This window comes from Kogia breviceps, chromosome 3 (genome assembly GCF_026419965.1).
Source record: "Kogia breviceps isolate mKogBre1 chromosome 3, mKogBre1 haplotype 1, whole genome shotgun sequence".
NCBI lineage: Eukaryota > Metazoa > Chordata > Mammalia > Artiodactyla > Physeteridae > Kogia > Kogia breviceps.
Genome location: NC_081312.1, coordinates 143,142,864 through 143,164,635, shown reverse-complemented (window position 1 = coordinate 143,164,635; position 21,772 = coordinate 143,142,864). Strand labels below are relative to the sequence as shown.

Sequence of the window (21,772 nt, the reverse complement as noted above, 5' to 3'; positions counted from 1 at the left end):
GAGTCAGCTATATGCATACATATATCCTCCTCCCTCTTACATCTCCCTCCCACCCTCCCTATCCCACCCCTCTAGGTGGTCACAAAGCACCGAGCTGATCTCCCTGTGATATGCAGCTGCTTCCCACTAGCTATCTATTTTACATTTGGTAGTGTATAGCTACTCTCTCAGCTTCCCCTTCCTCTTCCCTGTGTCCTCAAGTCGATTCCTCTACATCTGCATCTTTATTCCTGTCCTGCCCCTAGGTTCTTCAAAACAATTTTTTTTTTAGATTCCATATATATGTGTTAGCATACGGTATTTTTTTTCTCTTTCTGACTTACTTCACTCTGTATGACAGACTCTAGGTCCATCCACCTCACTACAAATAACCCAATTTCGTTTCTTTTTATGGCTGAGTAATATTCCATTGTATATATGTGCCATATCTTCTTTATCCATTCATCTGTCTATGGACATTTAGGTTGCTTCCATGTCCTGTCTATTGTAAATAGCGCTGCAATGAACATCGTGGTACATGCCTCTTTTTGAATTACGGTTTCTCAGGGTATATGCCCAGTAGTGGGATGGTATCCATAATTTAACCAGGAGTTACAGTCAAAATGCTCATTCCTGTTTTGGCTCTGCAATGGCATGCCCTCAGGCAAGTTATAATCTCTTTAGGCCTTAACTCTTGATTTCACCTACAGACTAGGTATGTCTTCTGTCCTTGAAATCTCTATAGCTGTTTTTTCCAGGCCCCTCTTCCAGCCTGCCTCTTCAACTGGGAATGACTGTAGGCCTCCTGCAAAGATAGGGGAGGGTCTGAAACAGCAGGCTTTTCTGTGGGAGGACTGGGAGGAAGCACACGGCAAGGGTACTAATTCCATAGGACTGCCTTGGTATTCAGAAACAACTGCTGGATTCTACTTCTTCTCACAAGCTCGTTTTGAAAAACAAGGCTTGAATATTTGACATGATGAGAAGCTAGTCCTGAACACAGTTTGTTGCCTGTAAGGGTGTTAATTCATCAAACTTAAAAGATATAATCTAGGAGACTTATTTAGGCATCTTTACTCCCTTTCTTGTTTAATTGGGGTGACATATATTCAGATTGATCTCCTTCTGGCTTAGTGATCTCCAAGCAATATAGACTTTTAAGCTACTATTGTTTATTTGCTATGTATTTTGCCTAAATATTTCATGGTAAATGAAGGAGAGTAACTTGGTTTTCAAACTAGAATGCTTAAGAAGTTGGCTTCTTCATCTTTCTGATTCTTGATCCCAAGCTATCCTCAGTAGATGAACCCCAGCTACAGTAACCGAGGAGGAGATCCCATCCTGTTCTACAGACTTGCCATGTGAGACTTGGAATGGTCTCTCTGTAAGTTAATTTCTTCATCTCTAGAAAGAATGCGGTGGTTCTTAACACCCTCAGGGAGGTGTAATTAAATCACTGAAATGTTACTGGAAGAAAAAAAAGAGTGATTAATCTTGTTGAACAACACATCTTATTTTTCTTCTTGTTCTCCAATTTGCATGAAAGCTCCTTCAGAAAAGAATGTTTACATTAGATGTGCATATACCTGATATGACAATTCCAAACTACACCTCAACCAACCAATTCTGAATAGGAAAAAAAAATCAGAAGCTTGCAATTGTGCAACATGTAAATCTCTCCTGGACTGGAGCCCATCACTGTGGTTTGGCAATGCAACCAAAACATCTCTTGAAAAAAAACCAAACAGAGAAAGAAAAAAATACCTTGAAAATAAAGGTAATGATTAATCCATCAGGTACAAAAAAGGACTGTTTTTAGGATTTCAGGTTCTAATACACCATTTCAAATAAACAGCAGCAAACAGGGAATGACAATTTCACCAGAAGAGGATTAAGCCACAGGCTCTAATTGGGACTGGATTTGTACAGCCATATTATCTAATCAGGCATCTCCAGGAATCTGTGAGCAGTTGTTAAAACTTCCATGTGCCAGTGAAGTAGGGACCAGAAGAAGCAGGTATGGGTGAAAAGAGTGGTCCCTGTAGAAGCCCCAAGATGCAGCGTGAGATGGAACAAAAGAAAAAAAGCTTGAAGCAGAGACTGGTCTTGAAGAGCAGCTTAGCTAAAGAAATGCTCTCCGAGTTCTTGGGCACATTTATAATGATTGTGAGTATTTTCTGATTTCTGTTATAAAAAATAACAAAAAGTTATTTTTGTCCATAAACTTTGTACATTAAAAGTTCTTTGGTAATGTACAGCATGGTGACTACAGTTAATAATACCATATTACATATATGAAAATTGCTGAGAGTATATCTTAAAAGTTCTCATCACAAGATAAAAAAATGTGTAACTATGTATGGTGATGGATATTAACTAGACTTATTGTGGTGTTCATTTCATTATATAAATAAATATTGAATTAGTATGTTGTACACCTGAAACTAATACATTGTTATATGCTAATTATATCTAAATTTTTTTTTAAAGTTCTTTGCATTGGATAAATACATAATGCTTTAGGAGACTAAGCCAACACTGAGAAACAAATGTGAATTCAAAAAATGGAACTAGTGTAAAATAAGAGAGAGCAATACGTTTTCTGGTCTCTGAAAACCTCTTTGTACCTGATCTGTTCAAGTATTTTCAAGGTGTTATGGACAATTTCCTACATTCCCTCTTGACCATCCTCACCTCTCATCTATGGTGACTTGTTAGGTGGGGGTAGTGTGGGGGAGAAGGGCATTGGAAGGAAAAGAGAGAGAAAATAAAAGTCCAAGATTCTTCTGATTCTCATCACTCTTTACTGGAAAATCACCCTCAGGGAGACAGAAACCCTGGGGTCATGTTACTTGACAATCTGGTCCCAAAGGGGAGAGTGGTTGCTGCCCCTGGCCTAACTTCATCCTCAAGGTGATCTGTGGTACAGAGAAGTGAGGCAAATTCAGTTCCAATTCTAAGTGCTCTGCAAATAATACAGAAGAGGAAGTGAACTAAACATCTATGTATTTTGTAACCAAAAAAGTTAAAACCCTCTTTATTTCTTAACAAGAACCTATTTCATGATCCCATCCTGTCTGAGTTAAGTAAAGGAAAGTGGCTTTTAGCCATTCAGTATTCTACTCATGAGAATAGTATTGTGTCTTCCCCTACTATTCAAGGTGGGAGCTAAAGAAATAATATCTTAATACTGTATGCTGAAAAGTTAAACTTTGTATCTTCTGGCTAAAGCCAATAATTTCCTGAAAGGTTTGATTTCTATTTATACTGTTCTAAAACAAACCCTGATGAAATCTTTCATGGTGAGTATAATCTTCAATTTTGCTGAGGCTTGTTGGGATGTTTAAACAAGAAACTTCTGCAAAAACACAATTTTTAATATACATGTAAATTAAAAATTTAATTTTTAATAAATCTACATTGTTTTCCTCAACGGTTACTCAAAGTAATTGTTTCTGCTTTATTAGAAAATGTGCATTTTGCCTAGTAAAAAGCTTTGCATGTTGATAAGGCATGGAGCAAAGGGAGCACTGAAAAGATGACAGAGTATATGCAGGACTCACTGGTCTTTCATATGTAAAATTAGTTTTCCCCCAGACACTGGGAGTCTGATGCCATTTGTCTCCCTCTTCTCAAAAACTGCTCTTAAGGGAAGCACCTCAAGCTCATTCACACCGTGGTATACATGACTAATAAGGGCTCCTGGTAGCACTAAGGAAAGAGCAGGTCCATGAAAAATTCTCTGTAGACTACAACTACAAACAACAATAATTAAGTCATAAGCTAAAAAACTAGCTCTAAGTTGGCCTTTTAGACATTGGGATAGGTAGGCCTTTATGCCTTTGCTAGTGCCAGGGAGAAAGTTTGCAATGCATCTTCCCCATCACAGAGAAGAGGTTTAGAAGCGTTGAGCTGCAAAGGTAGGGAGTATGTGTTAAGTACCTACCATTTGTTAGCTTCTTTACCTACATTTGTTTAATCCTTATGGTAGCTGCATTACGAAGACTTTATTATCACCCATAAATAGCTGGAGAAGTGAGGGCTCAAAGAGATGAAGTAATTGGCCAAAACCGGGAAAGCAGTGAACTGGGATGCTTTCTAATTCTAGAGGCTACGCTTTCCCCGTACTTCCACCCATTGCTGGAATTCCTTTGGCACTGTCCTTGATAGATAGTAAATCAGACTCTGCTTTAATATTTCCATAGATTGGAACCTTGAGTTAGTACTGTGGGCATGGGAGTTTAATTGATGAGCACCCGATGAGACCAGACCATTAGTTGCTCCCCTAAGAAGAAAAGACTACTCAACTCAGGTGGAAGGGTTTGAGGTGAAGGCAGAAAACACACTTCTCAGCCCCCTGCACGTGGGCCCATGGTGTGCAGGTTTCAAGTTGCACATTAAATATCCACTACATGTAAAATTCCTAACATATGGTGCTCATTACATGCTAGCTCCCTTATCCCTCGACCCTTCTGCTCTTTTACTTGAAGAGTCTTTGTAATTTTTTTTTTTTTTTTTTTTTTTTTTTGTGGTACGCGGGCCTCTCACTGTTGTGGCCTCTCCCGCTGCGGAGCACAGGCTCCGGACGCGCAGGCTCAGCGGCCATGGCTCGCACGGACCCAGCCGCTCCGCGGCATGTGGGATCCTCCTGGATCGGGCACGAACCCGTGTCCCCTGCATCGGCAGGCGGACTCCCACCCACTGCGCCACCAGGGAAGCCCTGTAGTATTTTAAAACAGCTGCTTTGTCCCCTCCTGGGCATCATGCCCATGCCTTGCCCTAGCACGGACTACGGAACTCTGCCCATATATATATGGGACACGGTCAATGTGTGTTGAATTAAATAGTTCCTTTTAGGGGCTGAACTTCCCAAGATCTCTCATCATTTTTTGAAGGAGCTATGTTCACTCGTCGCTTTTTTGTGCACCCTCTTCTCTCTCCAAACATTTCAGGATTCTTTGATACAGAGCTCATCCTATTGAGGATGCTGAGGTGAACAGCCCACCAAGCAGCCATATTTCCTCTTGTGGTGGAAGGGCATTCTTCCAGGTCTGGACTTATGAGTGGGTAGCATCTACTTGTGTACTGCGAAAGATCCTACATTTTTTGTCTCACCCCATCAAGCTTGTACATTAGACAACCTATCTTTTGGCATATCTAAGAATGAAATAATGCAAGTACTTCTGCTAAAAGTAATACCTTTGATCTGTGCCCTGAAGAGAAATAGAAAGGGCAGAGGCCTGGGACACAGGATATGGAGGGCAGAGGGGAGTGGGCATTGCAGGAGGGAGGGAGGAAATGAGATGGATGGAGACATTTCAGACCCCACCATGTTTCCCACATCTGATCCTGCCTTCATGACTTTATGACAAAACTTCTCTCTTTGACAGAGTCACCAAGTTCGTCACTCTGTTTCTGGAAGGGTTTTCAGATATGATGGCTATAGAAATTCTGGGGCTTTAAAATGATTGATACAAAGTGTCCTCAGATCTTGGAATAGGTCTATTCCATATTAGGGAGCTTCTGAAACAAAAGAATATAGGGTAAGCTGGGACGAAGTGAGAGAGTAGCGCTGACAAATATACGCTACCACATGTAAAATAGATAGCTTGTGGGAAGCAGCCACATAGCACAGGGAGATCAGCTCGGTGCTTTGTGTCCACCTAGAGGGGTGGGATAGGGAAGTTGGGAGGAAGATGCAAGAGGGAAGGGATATGGGGATGTATGTATACATATATCTGATTCACTTTGCTATACAGCAGAAACTAACACAAGATTGTAAAGCAATTATACTCCAATAAAGATAAAGAAAAAGAAAAGAATATGTGGTTAGCATTTAGAGTTCTTAAAATTAGCCAGTTCTTAAAATAAGTCTGCTTTGCAGGGTGTAATTCAAGACAATTCTGGTCTACTACATTATTTATCTGGAGTTCCCAGAGACTGGTAGGACAACTATGAGATAAGAGTGAGGTGAATGCCCTTGGCCCATCTCATTGATGGGGAAGCTGAGGCATGGACTGATGCAGTCATGTGTCCTAGGAGTCAATATGGAGCCCAGTTGTCATGCCTCATGCACATACATGGCCTTGGGTTTCCACTGTGCTTTTCCTCTAAGAGGCAGAGTGTTTTTTCATCTGGACTGTTGCTTACTTTTATAACTCTCCTTGGATATATATATATATATCCTGACACCCCAAAAGTTAAATTATATATATATCCTGACACCCCAAAAGTTAAATTATATATATATCCTGACACCCCAAAAGTTAAATTATTTATATATATATATATATATATATATATATATATATAGAGAGAGAGAGAGAGAGAGAGAGAGAGAGAGAGAGAGAGAGAGAGAGAGGTGATCAACTCCATTTCGGCAGATGGGAAAACAGATGTAACACAATCAAGAGGTTCACCCAAGGTTACCCAGCCCATGAACACAAGAGCTAGGCTTGATATCTTGACTTCAGTCGTTCCTAATATACCAGCATTTAATGAAAATTAACTCATTTCATGTGAAAGTCCAAGAGAACTTTACAGGAAAATTTTATAGAAGATCTATTAGCATGAAGTTTTTGGACCTCTTCACCACCTACAAACACGTTCAAACCTCCTGTAACAGCAGGATTCTGAGGTGGTTCAGCCATCTCTTCATGGCTCTAATGAACACGTTGGCCATGGAAAGCACTGTGTTTTTCCCTTAATACTTCTATTTTCTAGATACTCCATGAGACCAGTCTGTGACTCAGAGCAAAGGACCTAAAGGGAAGTGGCCCTCAAGAGACTTGGTAACTCTTCTCTCTTACTTTCTGTCTCGACAGCCCCCTGCCCTCTGTCTTCTATTTGCTTGGTTCTAGCTTATGGCTTTGCAAAGCCGTGCCCCACTCCAAGTCTGGGACGTCCATGACTGAGGGTCCCACGGAGCTAGAGCTGTCAGTTTGCTGACCGATGATAGGCCAGAAGCCTCTCCTGGTCTCGGATGGCTTGTCTGCCAGAGCCGTAGAGGGATGCTCTGTCCTCAGGCCCTCACACATTGGGATGAAGTAGTCTCTGTTGTCTGGCCCCTGCATCTTTCAGATGAGGAAACAAAGACCCACAAGCTTGCTCACAGAATTCTGTCAAATGCTCTTTCTACCACAGCAGGCCATCAGAGAGAACATCCATGGCCAACCCTACCTGCTTCTTTTATTTACTTATGATTTATGTCCAGTACTCTGCCTTTCATGGATCTGTACTTCTGCTTCTGGGTGTTCTGTAACATTAAGAAAGTCCAAGGTTCTAAATTTGAACTGTGAAAGAACCAAACATGAGCTCTTATGTGGGTTCTTGCCCTGTACCTTCAATGGAGTGTAGCGGGGCCTGAAGCGGAAGGTTCTCTCACTCGAAATACAGTTATGTGATGAGGACAAAAGATGGTGAAGAGCATTAACACTCAATTTAATCTTGGAAAAATCTAGTGAGATAAGGAAATTGTTCTTATTTTACAGGTGAGGAAATTAAGGCTTAGTAATGATGGAACATCTTGCCCACAGGCAAATGTGTGGTGGAGCTGGATTTAGAATCAAACCTCTCTTGTTTCTCTTCATTCTTGTGCATGGTTTTGAACTTTTGTTACTGCCACCCATGACAATCTATGCTACTGTTTCAGATGTTTTACAAACTTATATGCGTGGCTTCATAACTTGTATACCTTCCACAATTTGAAAGTATACAAATGTCAAAGATGTTTTTTGAGATCTACTTGGGGACATGTAGATGTAGGTAATTCATTTTAACTGTTGGGTAGTACAGCAGGTGTATATATCCATTTGCCTCGTGAACTGTTATGTTGTTTGCAATGTGCTGCAATTACCAACACTGCTATTATGAACATCCTGTACAGGTCTCCTGGTACATGAGTTTCTCTTGAGTACATCCTTAGAAGTGAGTTTTGTGGTTTAGGACATGTCTATCTTCACCTTTATGTGTATTGTAACATTGCTCTCCAAAGTGGTTTCAAATTATACTACAGGCAGCAACATAAGAGTCCCCATCTCCATACATTCACCAACCCTTGATACAATCCAACTTTTATATTTTTGCCCATTTGATATGTAGGAAATAGAAGTTCACTAGCAGTTTTAATGAATTCCTAGTGCAGTTGATCTTTTCATGTTTACTGAACCTTAAGATTTTTCTCCTCTGGAAATTAATCTCAAATAAAAGATTAACTGACTGGTATTGCATTGAATTTATAGTATTCTGGATAGAACTGACATTTAAAAATACTGAATCTTCTCACACATGAATAGTTCCTCACTCACAGGTCTGCTTTTATATTTCTTTCCAGAGTTTTATAATTTACTTGGTATTAGTCATATATATTTTTGTTTGATATATTTTTAGCTACTTTATGGTTATTATCACTATTGTGAATAGTACCTTTAAAAAATTATATTTTCTAATTGGTTATTACTAGGGTTTAAGAACAATATTGATTTTTGTACATTGATTGTACATTCAGCAAACTTGGTAATTCTCTTATTAATTCAAATAAGTTTATAGATTATCTTGGTTATTCTGTATAGATCAAGGCCATCAAATCTGAGCACCACTAGCCGTATGTGGGTACTTAAAATTAATCTTAAATAAAATAAAAAATTTAGTTCCTCAGTCTTCCTAGTTCCACTCCACATGCTCAAGAGCCATATATGACTACTGACTACCATATTGGACAACACAGATGTAGAACTTTTTTCTCAATGAAAAATGCACTACTGGACTGTGCTGACACAGTCAGCACTGTGAATATGAGTGTCTCAGCACTGCAGAGAATATGAGAGTTTTTATTTTCTTTCTTTTTAGTCCTTAAATTGTTAATTTCTTCTTATTATCTTATTATAGTGGTTAAAACCTCTTGTTCAATGTTATTAGAAGATATAATTGCGGCATTCTTGTTCTATTCCCAACTTTCAAAAATCTGCTTCTGGTATTTTACCATGAAACATGATAGTTTCTGTAGGTTTTTGGTAGACATTCTTGATCTGAGAAAGGAAACTCCTGTCTGTTCCTCATTTACTAAAACTCTCATTAGGAAAGATTGTTGAATTTTTGAAAAACAGCTTTCTACATCTATTAAAATAAGCACAAGGGCTTCTTTTCTTATCTGTTGATAAAGAAAATTACATTGATAAATATTTTGGGGTTACATCATCATTACATTCCTGAGATTGATTCCCACATACTCACGCAGCATTTAGTTTGCAATGTCTTACTAAGGATCTGGGCTATAATTTCATTTATTATGTTGCCCTTGTCTAGTTTTATTACCAAGGTTATATTAGCTTCATGAAATGTTTTGGAATTTTTCCCTCTTTTTATGTTTTCTGGAACATTTTGTATAAAATGAGGATTATCTGTTTCTTAAAGATTACTTAGCATGTGAATTGAAAAAGGGAGAAAGAGAGAAAAAGAGAAAGATGTGTGAGAAAAGGTTTCTTTAAAGCTATGTCTCATTTAGATTTTCTATTCTTAATTCCATTTTGGCAATTTATTTTTTTCCTAGGGAACTGTACTTCATTTCTGTTTTCAAATGTAGTTTTTCAAAATTGTTAATGCTTTCAAAATTAATATAGTGAAAACAGTAATTTTGAGATGATTTTTCATAGTATTTGCTTACAGCTTTTAAAAATCTCTTCTGTACCTGTGGTGATGCCCTTTCTTTAATTTTTAATGTGGTTTCTTTGTTTTCCACTTAGTAGTTTCTGCTTTGACCTTTCTTATATTCTCCCATTGAGTTGATCAGTTTTCTTTGTTTCTCCCTTTTCTCCCCTGCTTACACTTTCTATTCTTTAAGTACTTATCCTTCCATTTTAAAAAAATGTATTATTACATTCACAAACTTTAAAGTGAATTAATATCTCTTTCCTTCTGAACAACACAAAAGCTTTTTAAAAGCCTCATTGTAATCAACCACTCCATCTTATGCCATTGTTACCTAATATTCTACTCTCATTATTCTTAATATTAGTGTTTTTAAGAGTGAATACTTATTTAAATTTACTATCATTTACCGGTTTACTTGCTAATCATTACTGCATCCATTCATTACTTTCTTTCAGATGCAATTTTCTTTGTGCAATAAAATAAACTTTCTTAAGGAAATTTTTCAGGAAGGATGTGTGAGGGATAAACTTTCTCAGTCTTTGTCTATGTCTATTTCATTCTCAAGGTTCAATGATAAATTAGTTGATAAATTTTAGGTTGATGATTGGCTTTGTTTATCATTTTGCAGGTGTCATCCCAATGTCTTTATTATTGCTATTGACAAGTCTGTCACTGGTCTAATTTTTGTCCTTAAAAACCTGCATTTCTCTGCCTACTATTACAAGTTTCTTTTCTTCCTGAAACTTCACTATGACTAGGAATGAATCTTGGTAGTGCTCAGGATTCATTGTTCATCTTCAATGTAAAAATTTGCAATTTTCACCAATTCTAGAAAATTCTCAGCTTATCACCTTTCCTCTCCTCCAGACTCTTTTCTCCTTTTAGAATTCCTATTATATTTGTATATATGCTTGACCCTCTCACTTTTTTCTATATGTCTCTTAACGATTCTTTCATAAATCTATCTCAATCTCTCTATGATGAATTTTCTGTAGTGTTCTCAAATCTGTCTTCTGATTCACTAATTTCCTATTCAGTTATATCTAGTCTTCTGTTTAATACACTCATTAAGTCTTCAGTTTCATTAATATGTTTTCATTTCTAGAAGTTCTATTTGGTTCTTGTACTTAATTGCTTTTCATTTCCCTCTTTATGTGTTTATTTTTAATCTGTTTAACTTACTAAAGCCTAACATATTTACAGTATTTTATGATATTTTATTTCCATCATCTCAAGTTTTGGAGTTGCTAATCATCTTGCTTATTTTATCCACTGTCTCATTCACAAAGGATCATTTCCTTTAGTGTTTTGTAAATTTGTATTGTAAGCTCTTCAGGAAGGTTTATTATTCAGTGTGGGAAATCTGTACAGCCTGAACTGTGGAGTTGCTCTTCCAGAACCGGTTTGCATTTGCTTTTGCTAGGGTGTCCAGGTATATCACCAACAAGAAATGATTACTGTGAGGTGGAAAACTGACAAAAAAGACTGATGAATGTGGGTGTGGTGGTGAAGAGCACTCACTCTAAAGAACAGCTCTCTGCTCCCTTTCCCCCACATGGGAAGTGTGATCATGAGTGACTAGGAAACCCCATGCTTTCCTAAATGAGGCTGATCCTCTTCAAGTCCTGAGACCCTGAGTCAATATCAGCTGAAGAAGGATTTTCCTGCGGGCTTCCCCTTATCATCAGTGAACATGAAGGGCCAGGCTAACTTGGGAAACTTCAGAGTTCCAAAGAACCCGGGGAGAAAAGTCTGTTCTGAGTCACTGATCTAAGGGCTGCAGACTCATAAAGCCAAATTTGATTCTGCCAAACAAAACTGTGCTTGTGATCCCTGAGTTTTAATTTTGACCCAGAAAACTTGCTATTTTTGTTACTTTCAAAGGGGAAGTATTTTTGTTTTTTACTTTCCAGAAGTAGAGTTGCTTAGTTTTTCTTTAATGACAAAATTTTCTGCAACATGTTCTCATTACTTGACAAGAAAGGAGAACATGGGATGAGAGCAGAAGCTGGCTCCTCCTTACTCATCAGCCTTGTGATGTAGATATGGCATAAAGTGAGGCCTTTGAGGAAGGGAAGCCTCATAGAAGTGAGACAACCCAAAGAATATATCAAGATGCTGAAAGAGCCCAGCAGTGACTCCATGCATCTAGTGGGCACCTTATTTCACATCTGAGGTAGGATTGCTACGTTCACTGACCCTGGAAAGCAAAGCAAATGCTTTAAAAGAAAATATGCCAGCAAAATATGCACTGCCCGCCCTCAGCCACCTTGATACATTGGTTGATATGCTCTAAGGTACAGGTCTGGGATGGTCAGTGAAGACCAAAAAGGACCCAAGGCCTTAGTCCCTCTCATCCTAGAATTGGCCCACATGGCTTAGACTCTGTGTAAAACTTTCTTAGCAGGAAACCTCCCCCCAAAACCTATGCCTCTATCAACAGGTAATTGGTTAAAGAAATTGGGGTGCATTGCTGCAGTGGACCCTTATGCAGCCATTAAAGATAATGGGGCCAACCTTTAAATGCTGATATAGAAAGACTCGCTAAGCTTTTAAAGTGAAAAAGCAGGCAGAAAATGGTATGTATAAAAACTCCCATTTGTATAAATACACACACATATACACATGTTTAACAGAATACACCAGAAAGTATTGATATTAGTTACCTATAGAGGATAAAATATGAAATCTGGGGTGGGAAGGACACGGATTCTTGTTTTTTAAATATTTACTTATTTATTTTGGCTGTGCTGTGTCTTATTTGCAGCATGTGGGATCTTTGTTGCAGCATGCAGGATCTTTAGTTATGGCATGTGGGATTTTTAGTTGTGGCATGTGTACTCTTAGTTGCGGCATGTGAACTTTTAGTTGCGATATGTATGTGGGATCTAGTTCCCGGACCAGGGATCAAACCCGGGCGCCCTGCATTGGTAGCATGGAGTCTTACCCACTGGACCACCAGGGAAGTCCCACGAATTCTTATATTTTATCATATACCCCTTGTAACTGAACATTTTTTAATGTTCATGTATATTTTCTTCACCTCTCTGCTCCCCACAAAAGAACTCACTCAGCAGAATTTATCCCTTCCAAGTGATTTAGGGAGATGCTCAAACTGTGTTCTGAAGAACACTAGTTCTGTGAAATGCAAACAAGAACTACATGAAAGAAAATATGCTGTCCTTCCCAGATATACTTTGGAAACACTGGGTTAAACCAAGCTAAGTAGTTTTCTTAACTGTAGGAGTTATCAGAGCCTTTAATCTTCACTGTAAATTTCTAAGAGGGGACTAGAATATACAGTTGTCCCCAGACTTACTTGACCACAAACAACTTTTTTTGAGGAGCACCTCACAGAACTGATAAACTGTGGGACACACTTTGGGAACTGCAAGCCGTGGAATGAACCTAAGAAACAAATCAGTGCCCCAAACTCCTCCATCTTCAGTGATCTTCCAGATTGAGAGTGACCCAAGGTATACTTGACTTTGTTGGGCCACTCTGAATAAAGAGAGAATTGTCCTCAGCAACCCCCCATCCACACCCAGCACATTCAGCCCCATGGTTATCGTGATATGAACACACACACCTTAATCAATAATTAGTTTCTTATTCTGGCCCTGGGATCATGATCAAGCTCTTGTCCAAGCTAGCATTATTTGGGATGAGCTGAGGGAGGAGTGAATGCCTGCTGTAGATCAGAAAAGGAGAGCACTATTCTTTTCAGCCTAGTGGAAATAGTGGAGTTTAGTCATCTCTCATTTCTGAGGTCCGTGTTGGTTCTTGGTACTCTTTTCTATTTGGAGACCTATAAAATTGGCCATTTTCCCATTCACCTGTTTCTCAAATCTCAGATTCCTCTCTTTTGATGAACCTGCCTTAATATCATCTCTTTTGAAGTACAGCTGGTTCTTGAGAGGTGACTGATCGCATTCTGATATTATCTCAGGCTACATGCCACCCAATACTTTATTTTTATCTGGAATGTCCAGATTTCAGTCTTGGTTCTTTGTGACCATTTTTGTTATGACTGAGAAAGTTTTATTTTCCAGTTGGAAAATTAACTGACTGGAAAGGCATGCCTGAAGAGGTATTCTGTCCTAATAAAGAAACCAAGTAGCCCCACCAAGGTAGCAGAAGTTGTCTCAGGAGAAACACAGGACTGGGAATCAGAGAACCTGGCTCCCGATTCAGATCCTGCCACTTATTAGCTATAGGATTTTTTGTTAAGCCATCCAGTCTTTTACTTTTTAAATGAGGATTAAGTGTTGGGAGGGATAATGGAAGTAATAGAAGTGAGCGTGCTTGGCCCACAGTATACATGCTGTAAATGTTTGCTCATTCATCCACCCAGCGGCCAAAATTATGTGCAATCAAACCTGGGCTTTATCACTTACTGCCTGTGTGTATGTGAGGAATTCTCTTGACCTCTTAACCTCTCTAAGCTTTGTTTCCTGATATGTAAAGTGGAGACAGTTAAGAGGACCCGACTCACAGGGTCTTTGTGAGGATTAATGGGCTAATGTATGCTATTATACTCAATAAATAGTATTTGTTTTTGTTGTTCTTGTTGTTACTAATATCATTACATGTTCCAATGGACACAGTTACATAAACTAAATAGGTATATATAGACAGATGGAGTAGGAAGTGGGACTTCTGGTAACATACCTACAGCACAGGCCGGAGGGACAAGGTTTGCAGAGACCAGTGTACTGACAGGTTGGGATTTGTTCTTCCTCTCCAGTTACAAAAAAACACAATGCTTACAGGGAGAGGAGAGCCTGTGGCAGGCCCCAGAATGACTTTCTTCTCAAGAATAGGACTGTGTTTTCGGTCTCTGTGTTACTACCTCCCTAGATAAAGCTTTGCCCATAGTTATTCCTTCATTTGAAGATAGCCAAGAATCCTTCCTCCAGGACCTGGGAGGCTCCTGCGTCTCAGCCCAGGTAGGTTATCCCCATGGCATCTGTGGGGCCAGGAAGTCACTGGCCCCAAAATCTAAATGGGTTTCTCTTTCTAGGACTTAAGATGGTACTCAATAGTCCCAAAGCTTATTGAGACCAGTCAGGTAAGATATCTGAGTGACATGGGCATGGTGGAGTTAGGGAGGAAGTGGACAGTGTATGCCATGTCTCTGGGGGGCATCTGCCACCCAGACCATCTCCACTGTGGCTAAGCGGGAATGGGGTAAGGCTTTATAAGATATTCCAGTTTTTCAAGAATGGTCAGTAATCCAGAGTTCTATGTGTAATTTTTCTATTTTTTTAGTAAATTTATTTATTTATTTTTGGCTGTGTTGGGTCTTTGCTGCTGTGTGCGGGTTTTCTCTAGTTGTGGCGAGCAGGGGCTACTCTTCACTGCGCTGCGTGGGCTTCTCATTGCAGCGGCTTCTCTCGTTGTGGACAAAGGGCTCTAGGTATGCGGGCTTCAGTAGTTGTGACTCGTGGGCTCTAGAGTACAGGCTCAGTAGTTGTGGTGCATGGGCTTAGCTGCTCCAAAGCATGTGGGATCTTCCCAGACCAGGGCTCGAACCTGTGTTCCCTGCATTGGCAGGCGGATTCTTAACCACTGCGCCACCAGGGAAGCTCAATTTTTCTATTTTTAAATACTGGTAACAATTCCTAAAATTATAAAAAATCACCATGTGGGCCAAACAAAACACATCTTTGAGTCAATCCTACTCATAGGCTGTCTTTAGCCATGGACCACCAGTTTGTGACTCTGCCCTGAAGGTGTCCTTAATCACATTCTACACAGACAAAATATTCTCACCAGAAAAGCGCTAATGGAGAGATTGTGAGGGCTACTGTCTGATATCGTCTGTTTACAGGAGGCCTGGCTATTAGAAATTTAAGTCCTACATGCAAGATTGTGGTCCTTTCCTTTTCCCATCCTACCCCCTGGTAAAATTGGTTGAGGCAATGGGGTGAAAACAATTTTATTTCTGGCAATATCAGAAAATAAATCTTTTTTTTTTTTTTTTTTTGGTACGCAAGCCTCTCACTGCTGTGGCCTCTCCTGTTGCGGAGCACAGGCTCCGGACGCGCAGGCTCAGCGGCCATGGCTCACGGGCCCAGCCGCTCCGTGGCATGTGGGATCCTCCCGGACCGGGGCACAAACCCGTGTCCCCTGCATCGGCAGGCGGACTCCCAACCACTGTGCCACCAGGGAAGCCCAGAAGATAAATCTTGATCTTATATTATCGTAGTCAAGTTCCTCATGAGGCCAACCTGTTATACACTCGTGATATATTAATATATCTTGGACTTAATAGTATTGTCAGGTGGCTCAATAATTTTGGGTATTAATCAAGTAATTCAAGAATTTGGGGAGACTTAAATGTCAAAATTTCTATCAACTAGTTAGTAAGGCTGAATTATAAAACCACATCCCCATGCACACTTTCCCTAGGCATAAATACTTAAACCATTCACGAATAACAGGATTATAACATAAAGCAACAGGAAATCACTTCATACTGTTCTTGTGATTCTGGCAGTTCACAGCTCCTACCTCTCCTACTGGTCTGTAAACTTTGGAGGCACTGTGTCTGGTTTTTTTGCATCCCTATGACACCAGGCACTGTGAATAGCACTTAGAATTTTTGAATGTACAGGAACAGGGAGGAATGGATGAAGAAAAGTGAATGCCAAGTCCCAGTGAGAGGTATTTGTAGATTTGGAGATCTTCATTTCCCACAATTTGATTTTTTGAAAGACAGGCTTCTGAAGTACAAATCTGAACAAATGACTTATTTGGCTCAGGTACACTTGAGGGCTGTTTATGTAAGTGAAGGAACATGAACTTTGGACAGAAATGTTAATTTTAGGTTCAAAACGATCTTCTCACTAGCTATACTCCTCAGGCAAATTACTTAATTTCTTTGACCTAAGTTTTCTTTAGATGAAAACAGCAGAGTTTTCCTCCCCCTTAGGTTATTATTGGGACTTAATGAGATTTTTTTATAACATATATATATCTATATATATATGTGAGTGGGTGTGTGTGTGTGTATATACATATACTCTCACCCACCTACACATAATACAACTCAGTTTATTTAAAATATAAGTGTTGCCACAGATATGCCCTTTTAATGCTGACTTCTGTTTTATGAATATTTACACCATTTAATGACAAATTATCTACTGAAGAATACTTTTCATTCAAAATATATTCCTTACCTATTTCCAAGAAGACCTGCAGCAACATAAGGTAAATAGTCATACATGGTCCATGTCTTGGGTCACGTTGTTGCTGCCCACATGGCACACAGCAAACATGAGCCAAACTGACATTACTGGATTAAAGGAGGATATTGGCTTCCTAGATACATTTTTTTTTTTTTTTTTTTTTTTTCGGTACTTGGGCCTCTCACTGTTGTGGCCTCTCCCACTGCGGAGCACAGGCGCCAGGCGCGCAGGCTCAGCGGCCATGGCTCACGGCCCCAGCCGCTCCGCGGCATGTGGGATCCTCCCGGACCGGGGCACGAACCCGTGTCCCCTGCATCGGCAGGCGGACTCTTAACCACTGCCCCACCAGGGAAGCCCCCTAGATACATTTTTAAAAGAACAATAGTAAATAAACACTAGCCAGGTGTGCTTTGGAGGTACTGGAGCAGTTTAGAATGGCCACCTGGGTTAGCTCTTTGGCTCTTTTTCAGTAAAATGTACTAACGGGGCACATGGGCCAGAGAGGGAGAGGTGGAATTGGTTGACTTCTTGAGTCTTGGTGTTGTGAATAGGCTGAATGCTAAATAAGTGCCCTAAATTTTGGCCAGCTCCACAAGAAATCCACATGGCTCATGGGTGTGGTTTGTAAGTGTAGAAAAGGCCTACCCCACCCACCGACTCCCAGGAGTAGGCAGGTTTTGTCAGCATTAGGGAGAGGAGTGTGATGATCTCTGCTGATGACTACAAGATTGGGAGACACTATGAGGAAAGAAAACGAGCAAAAGAGAACAAGAGAGGAAAAGGTTTAACTCTGCCTTCAGGTCTCGTTTTCCCCAGTGAGCACTTGGTCATCTAGTGGAAGTTGTCTCTGCAAGGGGAGCTAGAAATCCATAAAAAAAAGTTTTGCCTAAACTAAAAAGTTGCACTTAATCACCAACATGTCTCTTTTTTGATCTCCGAGAAAGGAAGGGAAATGGGGCTGAAAAGAATTTTTCTCTAGGTCATGGGAAACTTTAGAGAAAAAGTACAAGTGTTGGGTACTTTTCTGAACTAGAGTGATCACATACGTTGTCAGCAGAAAAGCCACTTGTCCTGGCACAAAGAGCAGGGTCTACAAGGAGGCTTCCAAATGAGCTTCAACCTCAGTCTTTTTTCCTCAGACTGTATCTGGTCTGCAGGGAGGCCTTTTATACTGGGTGGATGGTAACAGATGGTTGCTGCCTGGGCTCTCCAAATCCTTCAACATTCCCGGACAGCCTTTACTCTTAGTACACAGATAGGAAAAATGGTACCCCATCTCACTTCCTGTGGAAAACCCAGTGTCCTCCCTGAAAACTTCCATGAATTCTTGGGGGCATTGGTTGGTTCTGATGACCTCTTGCTCTGTCCAATATGTCATGGTTAGGAGCACAGTCCTCTGACTAAGACCTGAGATCAAATCCTGGTCCTGTCTCCTTTATTTTTACTATGTAACATTGGGAAAATTGCTTGGCCTTTCCCAGCCTCAATTTCCTCATCCATAAAATGGAGGTAATAATACTTCCCCTTCAAGGTGATAATAAGTTAATGGGATAATGATGAAGTAATACAGGTAAAGCACTTAGCATGGAAGTTGGCACAAAGCACACACCAAATAGATGGTAGCTGGTATTTGTATTCCTTTACTCACATTACCCAAAACAGATGAGTAAAGATAGTCAACATTTCATACAGCCTTTATTCCAAAGTCTATGACAACTTTTCCCAAGGAGCTCCTTTCGACTTTAAAATTTTTTTTCAGGGGGTTTCCCTGGTGGCGCAGTGGTTGAGAGTCCGCCTGCCGATGCAGGGGACATGGGTTCGTGCCCCGGTCCGGGAAGATCCCACATGCCGCGGAGCGGCTGGGCCCATGAGTCATGGCCGCTGAGCCTGCACGTCCGGAGCCTGTGCTCCGCAACGGGAGAGGTCACAACAGTGAGAGGCCCGCATACCGCAAACAAAAAACAAAACAAAACAAAGAAATTTTTTCAGGAGCTTTATAGGATAGAAACTGTTCTTTTAGTATCCATTAATTCTGAAAATACTGAAACAGAAAGGTAGATACAAGACATGTTAATTTTTTCCTTCTTTGGATAACGTTGATGTGCACAGGGAATCACAGACCTCTTGCGATAATTAGAAGGCTCCCAGGTGATCCCTGGCTCCAGGGTGCATGCATTTGTCAACATTTTGCTAAGTAATCCCTAACCTTAGCTAACTGCTTTTCCGAAAGGGCTCAGTTTTTACATACTCGCTGAACAAATATTTTGAGTGCCTGTTTTGCACTCTGTTCTGTGCTCAGAACATGTTGGCTTTCACTTTAAAGGAGGTAGTATATGCAAAGGGGATTTGAGAAGGCTCAAATGAAATAAAATCTGTGGACTCATTATTCTCTCCTCATCTCCAGCATTTCATTGTGTCCATTAATCAGCCTGTCATAGGGTTCATGGCTCAGTTGGGAACTTCCCAGCAGTCCCAAGTGGTATGTCTTAGAAATTACACCTCCCACTTTTTACATCTTACCCTCAAATTAACTTTTTCTCTTGAAAAGGCATTTTACACAGGAGTTTTTCCTGCTTGTTTAGATATTTAAATTTTTTTCATAAGTATTGTCTGAGCATGGAATACAAAGAAGTGTGAGTGCCCTGGTGAACATTACAGCCTTGGTGGGGTGCCACAAGGCAAGGTGAAATACAAAGAAATGACATTGTAAAGACATGGCAAAATAAGCAGAAGAGAACCTTGAGGGCTTCAGTTGCCAGAGAAAGCCCTAGGGAAAAGGTAGCATTTTAGCTCAGTGTTAAGAATAGATCGGTTTTGATTGGGAAAAATGCAGAAAAGATATTCTGCTGGAAGGTATAGCATGAGCAGGTGTGCAGAGGTGGAAATGAGTGTCATGAGCTCAAAGGATTCAAAGTGGCTGGCTGATGCAGAGACTTATGCTGAAGAACCCTGGGCAGAGAGTAGCTGGGGATTGTGAGGCAAGGCCCTGAGTACCAGGTTAAGGGCAATTTGTTATGCTGGCAATTCCTGAGCAACGGGGGTGGGAGAGTATGTTGTGCTTCATCTGGCATGGTCACTGAGTAGGGAGACAATGAAAGTGGGGGCACTGGTCAGAGGCCACAGAAGAAGACTCCGAAGATTTAGGCATGATTGACTATGGGTAGCCAAGAGAGAGAAGAGGAAGGAATACCGAAAGATTCCAGAATGTATGGCCTGGGTGACTGAATGACTGGGGGTACCTCACTCACCAATCAATCTTTTACAGGAGTTCTGCCTTTCAAATGTCTTTCTTCCTTTTCTACTGAAATTCCTCCTCCCACTCCTGCCATGCAAGGAACCTGATAACAATGGTATTCACCCCCTCCTCTTTTCTAGTGTTGCTTTACTACCAAAAGCACTAAAATCTTGCCATCTATGCAATGACCTATCTTTCAAGAGTAATCACAAATACGCAAAACCCCTTGAAGTTCTTGTCAGTCTCTCACTTCCCCCTCTCCCCCAAAATTTTGATCTCATGTTTGGAATGAAATAGTAGCTATTTCTAATATCTGTCATAGACGTGTTTTCGCCCCCATTTTTATTGCCAGGCAGTGCATTAGTGGTTAAGTTCATGAGTCCCTTTGTTTTAATTCATTCACCCTGAATTGGAGTTTTCCTTTGAGTTTATACCAAAGGCAATAATATCCTACACCTATTATTGTCCTTTGTTGTTTAAATAGTGCCTTCATTAAGGTTATCCCATTTGAACCTTTACTGAACAATCCTATGAAACAAGTCTGGCAGGTATTATTTTTTAATAAATGAGCAAGCTGAGGCTGAGAAGTAACATGTTCATTTACACAGACACCAAGTATCATAACTGGAAATAACATGTAGGATCTGGTTATTTAATTACGTCCAATATACTAGATGCTGTTAAAAGGCAAAGAAGTTTCCTACACAAACTTAAGCATCTTACAAAATTGGAAAAACCAGGTATTAATATGTGAACAGTTGAATTACATCCTGTGGTTAAGTGCTCCACTAGATAGCAATAGAAGCAAGGAGCAGACGGTACATGATTAATTACCATGTCATAATGTGATGCACAAATAAGGGAGGACTGCCTACAAAAGAGAAGACATTTGCAAACGATATATCTGATAAGGGGTTAATATCCCAAATATGCAAAGAACTCATATAACTCAACATCAAAAAAACAAACGTGTATAGGACCTGAACAGACATTTTTCCAAAGAAGACATACAGATGGTCAGCAGACACATGAAAAGATGATCAACAACACTAATCATCAAAGAAATGCAAATCAAAACCACAATGAGGTGTCACCGCACACCTGTTAGAATGGCTATCATCAAAAAGACAACAAATAACAAGTGTTGGCAAGGATGTGGAGAAAAGGGAACTTTCGTGCACGGTTGGTGAGAATGTAAATTGGTGTAGCCACTATAGAAAACAGGATGGAGGTTTCCCACAAAATTAAAAATAAAAGTACCACATGATCCAGCAACTCCATTCCTGGGTATTTATCTGAAGAAAATAAAAACACTAATTTGAAAAGTTATATGTATTCCCTATGTTCACTGCAGCATTATTTACAATAGCCAAGATATGGAAGCAACCTAAGAGTCCATCAATAGAGTAATGGATAAAGAAGATGTGGTATGTATATGTAATAGAATACTACTCAACCATAAAAAGAATGAAGTCTTGCCATTTGTGACAATATGGATGGACCTCGAGGGTATTATGCTAGGTAAAATAAGTCAGAGAATCTAAAATCAAAATACATAAACAAATATAACAAACAGAAACAGACTCACAGATATAGAGAACAAATAGGTGATTGCCAAAGGGGAGGGCGGTGGAGGGATGAGTGAAATAGGTGAGGGAAATTAAGAGGTACAAACTTCTAGTTACAAAATGAGTCACAGGGATGAAAAGTACAG

The 21,772-nt window shown here is 40.0% G+C and overlaps 1 protein-coding gene across 2 annotated transcripts in view; it reads left to right on the top strand.

Annotated features, from left to right (window-relative positions):
• The first annotated feature begins 2,034 nt into the window (after window positions 1–2,034).
• AQP9 (aquaporin 9) overlaps window positions 2,035–21,772 on the top strand; it is a 38,116-nt gene continuing 18,378 nt past the window's right edge. For both annotated transcript variants that reach the window (XM_059056300.2, XM_067030724.1), the window contains exon 1: window positions 2,035–2,145. In XM_059056300.2, the coding sequence (XP_058912283.2) occupies window positions 2,035–2,145 (111 nt within the window). The remainder of the gene's footprint in view (window positions 2,146–21,772) is intronic.